The following is a 14,778-nucleotide window of genomic DNA, read 5'->3' on the forward strand; positions in this document are numbered from 1 at the left end:
AGATAAAAAAAATGTTTCTTAAAGTTTTTATCTTTGGAATTATATATAACATCTGGATAGAATGTTATATTTAATTTCTATATTAACAAAAAAGATTTTAAAGTTTTAAAAAATACATATAACATCGGTTCCTCTATTCAATCAATGTTTTATGTTATTTCAGAGTAAGAAAAAGTTTAAGCTAATAAAAAGATATATTACACCAACCGATGCAATATATGTTTTTACCCTATTTTCTTGGCTCGCGGTCTCACTCTCTGTTCGCGCTACTTTACATTTTCTTGCTTCTCTTTTTCTCCACTACTGCTACCAACTTTGCTTCCACCTTCGCTGTCACTCAACTTCCACCGTCGTTGCCACTCAGCTGCCCCTACCGCTTCTTATTTTGTCCTCTTCGTCGTAAGAACATCACACCGCTTCTCTAGTATTTTTTGTGTTTTCCAACATTGTTGTCGCCACTCTTGCTGTCACTTTTGTCACCACATTGTCTCCATTGCCACCACAACTTCGTTCATGCTTTACGTTAATTTTTTATTTTTGAAGGTTTTAATTCTAATTTTAATTATTATTTGGTTTGCAATTATTTATGTAGATAATTAGTTTTATTATATTACATTTGGAATATAGTGTATTATGTTTTAAATTGGATAATTGTTATATGTTAAACATTTTAGTATTAGGTCCAGGGGTGATTGACCCTCGACAACGTGTACTGTGTTTTATAATATTTTATGAATCATTTCACTGATATTTATATTAACAATGTAGGTATATAAATAAGATAATTGTCAACATGGACAATGTTGATATTTACGATTTCCTTGAGCCGCAATCCATACAAAAGTCCAGGAATAAAAAAATTGTTTGTCAGACTTACATTTAGAGATGCATTCAGACATTCAGAAAGAGGATTTATGACTCCTTTTATAAATGGGTAAGTAAAACTTGTTACATTTTGAGTTTACATAATTATAAAAATGACTAATGAAATGTTTTATACTAAGTCTCATTGGCAATTACTCTAGAAGTTTTTTCAAATAGGATAAGGTCATCTGCAAAAAGAGTAATGTCATATTCTATTTGGAATAACTTTCAAACCAAATTCGAACAATTTAATCTCTAAATAAATTATGGGATAGCTTTAAACAGAATTAATTTCTTCTACAGTGATGTTATAAAAAATTTAGAATAATTCTAACTGAAACACACTTCCGCTTTAATAATGGAACAAGTTAAACAAGAAAAACAACCACCTAACGATTTTTCACGTCACTTCATATGTACACTTATATAATCAAATTCAACTATGCATAACAAGACAACTCGGTTTTTCACCCAAAATTCAAATAAGGAAATTATGTTAAATAGAAGACAAGAGATAAAAGGTTCAGAGGAAAGCTCGATTGGTCATAAAAGACATATAGATAAGAAGAACAAGAAAGGATATCTACTAATGGTGGTACTTTTGTCCTTTTAAAATTGTCCAAGACCTACAAATCAAATATTGAAGTATGTTAGCCACTTACAACTAATAGTCTCATGAATATGATCAATTCATAGATAATTATGAAGACCTAGTGCTACAACTTTAGTCTATAACATTACAAAATTTAGAATATAATATTAAGAGATTAAATTATAGCTACCTGTAAAGCTGTTCCATGAGTACAAGTAAAGCTATTTGGTGATTTAAGACCAGCGAAGATAACTTGATTGATAAGTTAGCCCGTTCCTTCATTTTTCTTCCATGGCCATAGGGACCACCAATACAAAAAGATATCCGTGAAGCACCCTGTGAGAAAGCAGAAATCAATGAAATTTATTTTTATTTAACATTAAATTTTACTCAAAGGTATATTCATATTAAAAAGAACAAATGAGCTATAACATGAATGGAAATCACAAGAGAATGGACATAGACGCCATGCACACAAATGTATATAAAGCAACTTTGGCTTGAAAAAGAAATTCAAACAATGCAGTAATCTGGAAAAGTAAAAACACTAAAACTAGTGATGCTACTTTTGAGAAGCATCTAATACTAAATAAGATCAAATGTGAACTTGCGTTGCATTACAGGACTAGAAATCACACTTCAAGAGTTCAAAACTGACAAAACCATTTTGGCCTGCGTGAGAGATGATGTTTTTTACACGTAACAGGACAAAACTCAAAGTATAAAGCTTTGGTGACCTGCAAGTTTACAAAATATATCAGAAGTGGATATGATAATTCTGATGGCTACTAAAATGTTTTAGTGATAAGTCAATTCACAATAAACCAAGGTCATGAACGGTATTAGTTTACTATAACAATGAACAGAATTGAGGTATTCAATGTCGATGTAGACAGGATATCAAGGATCTGTTACATGATTGATAACTTATAATGCTTTATTTCATCGTAGTGCCAGCAAGCATACAAAATGTTCTTACAGTATTTCCTGCATCGCCCACCAACTCTGCCATTTGCTCAGATCCTATGTCTAGCCCACGTTCATCCAACATCACAACCTATAAGTGCAGGTAGATGACAGATAAAACCAAATTAGGAGGGAAGAAAAATCAAATTCTTTCTGAGAAAACAAAGATCTAAAATTCTGTAACTGGCTCGCTTTGGCATGTTTGGTTTAAATGAAATCTGATGACACTTACTTTTCAGAAGCTCTCTCAGAAAGCTAGTTAAAATAAGCTATTGTTTCTTTAAAATAAGTTAAATCAAACATTGCCAATATGATGAAAAATGAGTTGCAAGTAAAGTGGGTTTTGACTTTCAAGCAAGAATTTAAAGCAAAAATTTGAACCATGTCAATCTTGGCAATCAAACATATGACATAAATCTTTATGGATACAATGATTGAGAGAATTAAGTTCAAAGTGAGAGTAGTAGTCTGTCCAGTAGAAAATATTCCTGGAAAGAAAAGGAACACAATGTGCATTAAGACATTCAGCAACCAAATACAGAATTGGCACTAATGTCTATTTATATAGGCCCAATTAGACACCAATATGGCATCACCACAAGACAAAGAGAGCTAAGGGAGCATTGAAACACCACAAATCACGTTACACAGCTTTGGCAAGGACAAAACAAGGCTTCAAATAGAAATCTATTTGCCTTTTCAAAAGTGGGGTAAGAAGGAGAAAAATTCAAACAATTAAGAGAAACAACAAAACAAATGGAAGCACCAGTACAACTTAGTTTAAATATATTTTTAGTCCCTAATAAAATTTTGTGATGTTTTTTTAATTTTAAAGACTAGAATTATATTTAACCCATATAAGCTATATAACTTTCTAAGCATGCACCAAGCAACAATATTTATTTCTAACGCCCAATACGAATCCTTCATTGCACTAATTTTCTCATCTCTTCCACAAAACAGAGCATACTTAAAAGTACAAATGAGGACGACAAATTATTCACTACTGTAATTCAAATTCATGCATGTTGGAGACTATACCCAATCATCAGACCTTATAAGGTTCATCACTGCCTCGTCTTCAGCATCGACCTGAGCCCTTTGGTCACTATAAGGCAAACAGATCATTAACCCTTTCTATTAGACAACAAAAACACAACAAAATTCCTCTGTACAACTATTTGTTGCTAAAACTGGCAGGTAACATCTTGCATACATACACTCACATTCACAATACTAATTCGAAACTCACATTCATCACCCAAAGCAAGACAAAATGAAACTGTGCTCAAACAAAAGTAACTCTGGTGAACTAAACTTACCGCGCATTTCGAGGATTTGACCGTATTTGAACATCTTCAACACTGCAATAGTACCTGAGCTTATCAACATACTCGTCAACCATGAGTTGAAGTCCAGGTGATCGCTTCTTCCCCACTGATAGTATACGTATAGGAAGTGCTCTCTACACAAACTCAATTTATAAATTCAAAATAAATAAGTAAATATATACACAAAATTTTTTTTTCCTTAAATCGGTAGAAGAGACACTCTAGTACTACTAGACAAGACACCAATGAGAAACTGAAGTTGTCGACATAGCTCCACCTGGACAATTACTACTCAAGTCTAAATCACATTTTACAAACACTGGGGATTAATTTGAAGATTTTTTTAATACTTGGAGACACATAATTTCTAATACCATGGGAGCATACTTATATAATTTTATTAGTTAGAAGCCTTTAAGGACTATTTAAGAGAGAGCATTATGTTTCAAGAACTGAATAGATAGATTATCCCTTCACAAGCTAATAAACTAAAGGACAAAAACTTCAGTGCAAAACCATAGATACTATTATTGTTATTCTCTAATCAAATTTAGAGTGTCTCTTCACTAATATAGATTCATATTTAATGAATTTCTTTATTAAGTAGATTAACAATGTAAAACTCTAAAAGTTATGAGAACATAACAAACATCACCTATTTCACTGCATATAACGTAAACCCTAACCGCTTGACTTTTTCTTCAACAGCACAAAATTGTTTGGTAATTACTGTGAATCGATGGTCGTATGGAAAGTAAAGGAGTTAGGTTTAGGAAATTGAAGCGCGAATTGTGAGGGAGAGATAGTTCATACCACTGATTGGCCTTCGTACTTGCATTTTCTACCTGAAAATTCTGCGCGTAAGTTAAAACTGTGGGAAAAAAATGCGATGCAGAAAAGCATGCGTGCGAATTAGAGAAAACCTTGAGGAAAACTGGAAGTGGTTGAATTGAAACTGACACAGAGATGCAGTGCCATGGCCATAAGGAAGAGAAACACAAATGGCGGAAACTGGAATGAAAATGGATGAATCTTGAGAAGTTAAAAAGAGAGATACAGTGTGAGAAGAATCAATGGGGAAAGAAGAGTATTTCGAAAAAGGAGAGGGAAAAATATTAAATAGTATGTTAAATTATTTAAATTTGGATAAAACTCGAATAAAAACTAATTTTTTTAAATTGTACAAGATATGATTCAAATTCGGAATAGATAAATGTTTTGACTATTTTTTTTAATTATTAAAATTAATTTTAAAAAAAAAAAGTAAATTGAAAGCTGTAAACTGTAAAGAAAATTAAGTATTTAAATAAAGATAAAAAGAATAATTTGAGATGGTGGAAATAAATTGATTATTTACTAAATCAAATGAAATTTAAAATTTTAATATATAAGATTAGTGTAATAAATGTAACTTAATAAGAGTGAATATTTTTGAAAACACTCTTTCAAAATTTTCTATATCACAAGTGGAAATACATAAAAATCACCTTACATTTATGGAATGGTAATTTTATTCTTTCATTGGAAGCTTTTTATGTTGGGCCAACTCTTTTTTTATTGCTTCTTTCTTCCTATATCCCCTCTATTACTAACTGCACCACCAAAAAAAAGACAAATGAGAGAAAAAAAAAAGCTTGTTCTAAGAAAAAAATCATTCCATAAATTATTATATATATGTTCAGAAAATTTATATATATATATATAATATTCTCTCCTTGCTTTATTAACATAATGGTCCATTTATTCATTCACTTGGTAGATGAAACAAAAATTGTTGATCCAGTACAATATCATTGGATGTATCTAATTGGAAGATACCTTCGTAGACTTAAATCATATGTAAGAAATGAGGCTAGTTCAAAAGGATGTATTGCTAAAGCTTATATTGCACAAAAGTGTGTGCACTTTTATTCTAGATATTTGGATGGAGCTGAGACAAGATTAAATAGATATGAAAGAAATTATGAAGGTGATCTACAACATTTAAATAAATCAAAATTTAAAATTTTTCTAGAAGTTGAAAAACTATTGCATGCAAAAAAAATATATGTTGAGTTAAATGTAGTAGAACAAAAACAAACAAGAAATTATATTCTCTAAAATTGTGATGAAATCTTAACTTTTATTAAGTTAGCGATTTTCTTAAATTTTATATTATTGTGGTTATATATAATTTATTATATGTATTTTATGATTAGGCTGCATAAACAAGATTTGGAGAAAGCAAATTCACAAAATATTGAACAAATATATCAAAATGATATTTTTAAATGGTTCAAAAAATATGTAAGAATCAATTAAATATATTTTACTATTATTATATAACTTAAGCACATTTATCTTATTACTTTTTAAATATGTTGGACTTTTGAAAAGAGAAGGCAGCATAATGAGTCATTATTCTACTTGGCTTGTAAACTACATTTACGTGTTTTCGGATATACAAGTTATTGATAAATGGTTGGACGTTTAATGTAAATGATTGAGATATGTATTTGAAATAACAAAATAGTGGAGTTTTAATGATAGGTGATGAAAATACAGGAATTTATATTACTTTGGTGTTTTGATTGATATTATTGAATTCAATTCAATTACTTTGGTGGAAATAATGTTATTTTATTTGAATGTGACTACTGGGATGTGTATTCTAATGGGAGAAGATACAAAAAAAAAAAAAAGACAAATATGGATTTATTCTTATTAATAGTAAACACAAATTGAGGAATAAGTGTATTATGTTAAAGACACCAAAGATCCTAATTGGCTAGTAGTGAAAACAAAGTATCGAGATTGATATGATATGTCAGAGGAAGCTATAAATGGGGTATGTCAAGAAAACAAAGACATTAACTCAATTTCTTTTACATCTAATGCGTTAGACAATGAACATGAGTTTTCATTAGATAAAAATAACTTAGTCCAGCCCACAACTAATGGAAATCCAATGATACTTATGGAAGTTATCGATGATGACGAAGAAGAAAGTGATGATGCAAAAGAAAATAATATTATTGATGAAGATGATAGTGATTATAATTGATTATTGTTTTCTATGATTGATTATTAATTATAATTTTTTCTTTTTAATGTTATATATCTATCTATTTATTTCCATCCATTTAGAGGGAGGGAGGGAGGGATAGAGAAAAAGAATAATTTAGGCAATTTAAAATTTTATATGTTGAATTTAAACGATGAATTTAAATTAAAGTGAATATGTTATTTACTAATATCATAATAAAAAGAATAAAGCTATGCATAGATGAATAAAGATATTCCTTTGTCTTTTAATCATATCATGGTTAGAGAGGAACAAGATATTCCTAATTGGATTTTAGATGAATCTGGTCGTTTCACTCTTAAATAGGCTATGACTTTTTTCTTGGAACCAGGAGTTCCCTGTGGTTGGGATTCATTTGGTCTTTATATATTTCGCCTTCCAAAACTCTAGTACTATGTAAAGTTTTTCTTGGGCAGCTTCCTACATATCAACATATTCAGAATAAAGGTTTGCATATATGTTTTATGTGTACGCTCTGTGAAAAGCATGAGGAGTCCATTCAACATTTATTTTTTGGATGTTCTAATGCTTTGCATATTTGGAGTTGAGTTCGACAAACCTTTCTTACTTCTCATTTCTCTAATAAGGATGATCTTCTTTCTTCTATTAAGAGTGATGATAATCTTTTGGTTAAATTGATTAAGCTTGTTGTAATAACTTTTTCTATTTAGATGATATGGCGTAGGAGAAATTATACTAGATTTCAAGATAAGATTGATGTTTCTATGGCTATTTCGGTAAAACAAAATAAATTTAATATTTTTTACCACTTATATAAGTACATATATCTGTGTAATTTTTTTATTAAACATATAAGAATGAATTTGTGACACATTATTATTGATACAAATATTATGGTAATTTTAATGTAGTGAGAGTAAAATTATAGCATTAAGAGGTTATGTTAAAATTTAAAGAAGAATAAATTTAATATTTTTTAATGATTACTCATAATATTTACATCTATATATAAAAAACTATATATATATTTTTTACATAATTATTATTTTTTATATAATATTTTATTTTATTATTGTATTATGTCATTTCCATTATTTTCTATTTTTTCTAAATGGTTTGATACATGTCAGACAATTTTTAATTGAAAGAGACTTTGAGGAACAATTGTGAATTAAAATTTTATTTTCAAAATCAAATATAAATATAAGTACTTGTAAATTTTCTATTAAATATTTAAGAATAAATTTATAACGCATTATTATCGAGACAAATTTTAATATGCTAATAATTAGTAGTGTGCCATTGATGATAAATAACTATTACTTTATAAATATTTAATAAATTTTATAGTAATTATATTTTTATTATAAGAAAAATATTTTTTTATATAATGTTTTAGTAATTATTTATAATATATGTATTCAATTATTTAATGTAATTATTTTAACATTTTATTTTTTATTTTATTACTATAATAAATAATATTTGTGACAAATAAAAAAACAGACACAAATAATATATAGACGAAATTTATACTTATTATTAATTTTTATCATTTTTTTGTACTTATAGTGATATATGTTTAGACCAACTTCAATAATTAACAAAGGCGTTGAAGCAAAATCTACAATAAACACTATTCAAATATGATTTTCTAATAAGAAAGAAAGAAAATATAATAAGCAAAAGAATTGTGCACATGACGTATCATTTAAGGAAAATAATACTTTGTTTACGGGCCTAATAAAGAAACTTCATATTTTAAGGACTGAAAATACATTTAGTTATTTAATTTATTTTCTATACACATTAAACATTTTTTCTTATTCTAAGCTTTTTTCCTTTAATATTTTGACTTTTCACTTTTGCATCAATTTCCTTGTAATTTAAGTTTATAAATGTATTATTATTTAATCAAATTGAATTTCCGATTTTAATTAATATATTAAAATTTCCCTTTTCGTTTCAATTCTCATATCACTTACACTTTCCTCCTCTTTTTCAAAGCTTTCTAAAATTTATTCATTTCATTCCTCAGTTTCAAGTATTTACAATTTATGTCCTAGGCCGAACAACATGCTGATGTGATTCGGCTTACGTGGTTTGGTCTTTCTGATCGAGCTGATCGAGAAATCCACGAACGGCCTGATTGACCGACATATATAACTGTTCCTGTTAGGGAGATGAGACCTAGAGAACTGTTGAAGTCTTATGCTATTTCCTTCAGCCGGTCAGGTGACTGGATGGTTAGCTGGGATTCTTCTCGTCCTCCTGCTTATCCTTCGGTACTCGGCACTCGGTCTTCGGGTAAATCATCGGATGAGAGGGGTACCTGCGAAGGCACTCCGACGCTCAAGTCAGTAAAACGGGTGGTCAGCTCTCAGGTAGGTGAACAGTAATAAATGACATACCTTACTCCTTGGGATGCGTGCTATTTATATTATTATAATGGGCCTACCTTGTTGGACCCGTTTATCGAGGGGGATACTGCTTAGGGTCGCATTACCTAATTCCTAATGATAGATTAACTTCACTGACATTGCTTTGAGCGTTAACTGTAATGGGGGTCGGCCGTCGGTCAAATCATCATGACATGGATCGGCCATCGGCCATATTCCAGTGGTCTTGATTGTCTCAGCCAAGCCTTCTAAGGTCTCGGCCTCTCGGCCAAGTCTTATGAGGTCTCAGCCAGGTGGACTCGGTCTCGCCCATACCGGTACAATAACCATTAACGTTCAAAACAAGGTTAGTGAAGTTAAACTGTCATTAAGAATTAGATAATGCAATCATAAGTGTGATTCATTCCACAAAGTAGACCTAATGAGGTCAGTTCATTAAGATAATATAAATAACACATATTCCAAGGTATATCATTATTACTTACACCTACCCAAGTGCCGAACGCCTCTTTACTGACTTGATCGTCGGGATGCCTTCTACAGGTACCTCCCCCATTTGACATTCACCTGAAACCGAGAGCCGGAGTAGCTCGAAGGCAAGAAGAATCCGAGTAAAACCTTAACAATCTGTCAAAAAAAAGAGACGAAAACTTCAATAATTCTTTAGATATCATCACTCTAACAATAATAGTTTATTTATTTTTCTAACAATACTTATTTATTTCTTGCATATATTAAAATTTATTTTCACTGGAAAAAAACACACCCCATGCAAAATACAAGAGATATTTTATTCATTAATATCCTATTCATATCAAAACCTCAAGATAAGGTGCGGAAGAGTTGCTTACGTGGCACCACAAAGCCCAATAATCTTCTTCCAGTGGGACCTACCTCGATTTTCATCACACGTGGCACCTGCGACGCATCCATACAAGCTTCAACGTTTTTTCCGTCACTGTCACCTTCTGCTCAGTGGATGGCCATGGCTGCGGCTTCAGCTTCTGCTACGTCTCTCTTCCTTCCTTCTTCGTTCAAACTCAATGCTCCAACGAACAATTCCGTCACGCTCCGGTTTCCTCTCCTCAATCGCCGTTTCAACGGTTTCAGAATCGCCGCTTCGGTTTCCGTTTCCAATCCGAACTTGCGAACAGGCCCTGACGATCTCGTTGCATCTATTCTCTCCAAGGTAGAGTCATTTTTTTTTGTGTGAATGGTTTATCCAGGATCAGTTTAATTTCGTCGGATGAAAACAATCTGCGAACAGAATTTTAGGCTTAGTATGTTTATTGTGAAATTTGGAATAAATCCTTGCTTAGTTGTTCATATTGAAGAAAAATAAAATTAATCTCTCAAATTTCAACACACGTCTTTACATTCGAGTCACCATTTTTGTTGACACCGTGTGATTCCAGGAATTAAGAATGTATTTTTTAAAATTTGAGAGAATCTAATAATGTTTTGTTCGGTTTGAGACGAATTTATTCCAAATTTAACAAACCTAAATTTTATTTTATCGCAATTTTGGAATTTGGATTTACCTTAACTCAGTTTATGGGGCTTGATAACAATTGCTAGTTAGACCTAACACTATCTATTAGGATAGTCTTTGATAATATCTTAAAAGAAGTTGAGTTTGATTCTTAAGAGTTCCTTTGGATAAGCTTCTCCATAGACACTTATAAGAGAGAAAAATAAGAAAGAAAATGAATTAAGTTTCTCCATATAAGTTCATTTGGGGAAACTCTTTCATATAATTTCTCTGAATTTTATTTTTTTAACCTGTACATAAGGTAATTTTGGTTTTCCTCTTATTCTTCTCTTCTAAAAATATTTATGGAGAAGTTTGTCCGCATACACCTAACTCAACTTCAGAAGCTACTTCATGATATGACACTTGTATTGTATACACTATTTGGCATATGACTTATCAATGTGACATCTCCAAAGGATAATACTTAATATAATAACCCTTTAGGTACTCTTAGTGTTTCCCATTAAAGTTTACATTTCACACAATAAAATTTACATTTAAAGTCGGTATTGAATTTTGAGATGAAGTTCCAATTTCTATAGGAGAAACACTAGAAAGTTATTGAAAAACTCATCTATGTTTTATGCTATATATAGATATTAAGGCTCTTGCTTTTTGTTTGTTATGCTCGTTTTTTAGCAATGATATGGTTATTGATTACAAATTACAATACTCATTTTCCTTTCATTCCATTTATATTTTTGAATTTGTTTCCAGCACTAAAATTAGAGTTATGAGATTTTGATCAGGTTGTGCAAACAGATGGAGGAGTTTTACTGAAGAATGAAGAACATAAAGAGGTGGCTGAAGTGGCTCAGGAACTGCAGAAGTACTGCGTGAGTGAGCCAGTGAAATGCCCTTTAATATTTGGAGGTGAATCCTATTATGCTTCTCACCCTAAGTTTCTGTTAAAAGTCCTTAACAGCCTTTTTTTTATTTGTTTTGCTAAATCTTATTAACCTTTGCAAAGAAAGCTTAGTGGGTGCCTTTGACTTTTTCTTTTCTAAATAATTTCTGGCTACGTTTTCACTTGTAAGCTCTAATCATTCTATATGCACATTTTTTTCAACAAGATTTAAATCAGTTTCAGTTCTTGCTTTACTAATTCTTGCTTGTGTTTGCTATTCAGATTGGGATGTGGTGTACTGTTCACGGCCAACATCACCTGGAGGTGGCTATAGGAGTGCAATTGGGCGTCTTTTCTTCAACACAAAGGAAATGGTTCAGGTTGTCGAAGCTCCTGATATAGTGAGAAACAAGGTCACGCTTTCTGTTTTAGGCTTTTTGGATGCAGAGGTGTCTCTGAAGGGTATGTCATTTAACTGTTTAAAGGATTAGTGAAATTTTCACTTGCTGATATCATAACTAGAAAAGATATTGATAGCAAAACTGAAATTTGTAAGTTTGTAAATTTCAAACCCTAAACCTAAGGATTAAATAATGACTGGATGATTTTAAGTTGTTTTTATCAATAATAAAGAAAAAAAGAAAATAATAGAATGACTTGGCAGTTAATCTCCAGTTTGGTACTTGAAATTGTTGAGAACTTTTATCTGAAATAAAACTTAGAACAGAAACGCAAAAAACTGGACTGAAATGACTCAATTTGATTAAGTGTAGTTTTGGCTTAAACAGCCAATCAATACACATTTGCACTACAACCATAAACCAGCCCACTTAGCAGAAATAAAAGCTAGTGGTAACAGAAAAGAGAAAACAAAAACGATTCAAAAACAAATCAATAACTCTAAAGACTAGGTCTCTCCGGGCAAACCAGGGTGTTATTTAAATTAAAACAGACTATTTGTAGCAAACTCTATCAGAAATTGTGTTAGTCACTTTAGTCCCTCAAATTTTGAAACCTTCATTCTAGTCCTCTTCCATTACATTTTTTTCGCTGATATTAAGGACTAAAGTGAATAATGTTTCCCAACATTTTACAACTTTAGAAACTAAACTAAATATGGACTAGTACTGACGCAGTTATTAAATTGTGCCTTGGTGACTGATTGTTAAAGGATTAGAATCTGGAAATATCTTCTTTGCATATGCATAAATAAAACTGTGTACAATAATCATCCCTGGTACCTTTGTATAGCGAGGAGTCTTCCGGCACTAAGTTATGTTAGTTTTAGAATCTAAAGTGAAAGTTTTGTAAAATTAGGAATTAAAGCGAACAATTGCATTCCAAGGATAAAAGTGGAGGTTTACTGAATGACTTAGATTAATATATTTGTTTACTTTTTTCTATCTCTAGTCTGTGATCCAAATCCAAGTATTTATTTTTTGTGAAACTTCTGTGCTGATATGATGCATGGTAATGTGAAACAGGAAAACTCAAGGCGCTGGATAGTGAATGGATTCAAGTTATATTTGAAGCTCCTGAAATAAAAGTAGGATCATGGAAGGTCCAGTATGGTGGCCAGAGTGAAGTTAAACTCAAAATCACTTATGTAGATGACAAAATCCGGTTAGGATTGGGTTCAAGAGGTTCCTTGTTTGTTTTTCAAAGAATTTGAAATCGAAATGTGATAAGAAAAAAATCTATTCAGGGAAAGTTCTGACGAGTTTGTATGATAACGAATGTATATGAGTAGGAGATTGAAAAAACCACGTCACTCTTTTGGGTGCAGAGTTTGTCTCAAAATGGACTGTGTTTTATGAGGTGCAATGTAGTGTAATGAACTTTGTTACTGTGACAGTGGCTCAATCTTTCCATTTCCTCATTCCTGAAGGTTGACATTCTTTTGGTTATAATTGATCTATCATATTCGTTTATGTGAATGGCAAAATGAACACTTTAGGTGACTTTATGAACAAATTTTTTTAAAGAACAAAATTTTCTTAAAAAAGCTAGGAATTTAAAAAAAAACTTTATATACATAAACAAAATTAATTTGCTTCAAATTTTAACCATTTATAACATAATCTAATCTAAATTTTTAATATTAACATTATAGCTTACCATAACTTAATTATAAGTCTCAAAATCAGAAAAAAAATATTATATTTTGTGAAGAACAAAAAAAAATCATAAACCTAAAGAGTAATACTATCTTCATATCTTCTTCATGAATGATTAATAATTAAAGAAGAAGAAGAATATTAAATAAAATTATGATGTTAAGTTAGAATAATTTTGAAAAATTATTATTGATGATAAATTAAAATACATTTATTGTTAAATAATGGCATTTTATATTTAGTTTAATAAATGCATTTGTACTTGTTATTGTATTTGCATTATCGTGGTAAAAATATATTTTAATATATTAGGAATTGGTATAATGTAGGGGATGTAAGAGTTAATGTTTTTCCAATCTATACAATGAATGTCTTAATAAAAGAGATTTATTTTAAGAATAAATGGGGGTTAATTTATGAGTTATGACTTCACTTTTTTCCATAAAAAATATAATAAAGAATTAATCATTAAAATAAAAAATGATAACTAAAATATATATTAAAGCTATAAAAAATTATATATAGAAAACAAACACAAGTAATTTCTTTTATTAAATTTTGTAATATTATCTTAAAAATCTTATATTAACTAGATATATTAAAACATTTCAAATTACTTATTATGTTCTATCATAATTTTCTAATTTCCTATCATAATTTTTATCAAAATAAGGATTACTCATTATGATTACTTTCTTATTGGTCAGAAAATCAATAATAAAAATTATAATGTTTAACAGAATAAAAACGGTATAAAAAACTTGCATTATTAATTGTTATAAATTATTGATTTTGATACTCTATAATATATGTAAGCATAAAATTGCATTTTAGTGAATTTTACACAACGCTAAAATTGAATCCGGGGTTTATTTGTTAAACTTTTTTAACATCCATTTCTGGAAGACAAAAAAAAAAATTAAAATTTTAAACATAAATTAATTTGTAAAACAAATTTGTATGATTTTAAAAATTAGTATTTTAACTTATATAAAAAATTAGTTTTTTACTTTCTTTTCTGAAAATACTTAGAGAGAAATTTGTCCATATATACTGTGTAGTAATTCTCTTTCACACCCTTCGCATTGCGAAAAACCTTTGGG

At 30.0% G+C, this 14,778-nt stretch overlaps 2 protein-coding genes across 2 annotated transcripts; one reads left to right on the top strand and one right to left on the bottom strand.

Annotated features, from left to right (window-relative positions):
* Positions 1-1,188: 1,188 nt before the first annotated feature.
* On the bottom strand, positions 1,189-4,841 carry LOC137813393 (putative RNA methyltransferase At5g10620). The gene is made up of 7 exons (XM_068615600.1): positions 4,677-4,841; positions 4,567-4,598; positions 3,745-3,887; positions 3,464-3,530; positions 2,436-2,513; positions 1,647-1,792; positions 1,189-1,490 (listed from the first exon to the last, which is right to left on the bottom strand). Exons 1-7 carry the CDS (start codon positions 4,735-4,737, stop codon positions 1,451-1,453), a joined length of 567 nt encoding a protein of 188 aa, XP_068471701.1. The 5' UTR covers positions 4,738-4,841; the 3' UTR covers positions 1,189-1,450.
* Positions 4,842-9,962: 5,121 nt separating this feature from the next.
* On the top strand, positions 9,963-13,468 carry LOC137813394 (probable plastid-lipid-associated protein 8, chloroplastic). The gene is made up of 4 exons (XM_068615601.1): positions 9,963-10,366; positions 11,461-11,584; positions 11,841-12,020; positions 13,043-13,468. The coding sequence occupies exons 1-4, from the start codon at positions 10,157-10,159 to the stop codon at positions 13,228-13,230; spliced, it is 702 nt and encodes a 233-aa protein (XP_068471702.1). The 5' UTR covers positions 9,963-10,156; the 3' UTR covers positions 13,231-13,468.
* The last annotated feature ends 1,310 nt before the right edge of the window (positions 13,469-14,778 follow it).

Source organism: Phaseolus vulgaris, chromosome 1, assembly GCF_000499845.2.
Source record: "Phaseolus vulgaris cultivar G19833 chromosome 1, P. vulgaris v2.0, whole genome shotgun sequence".
Lineage (NCBI taxonomy): Eukaryota > Viridiplantae > Streptophyta > Magnoliopsida > Fabales > Fabaceae > Phaseolus > Phaseolus vulgaris.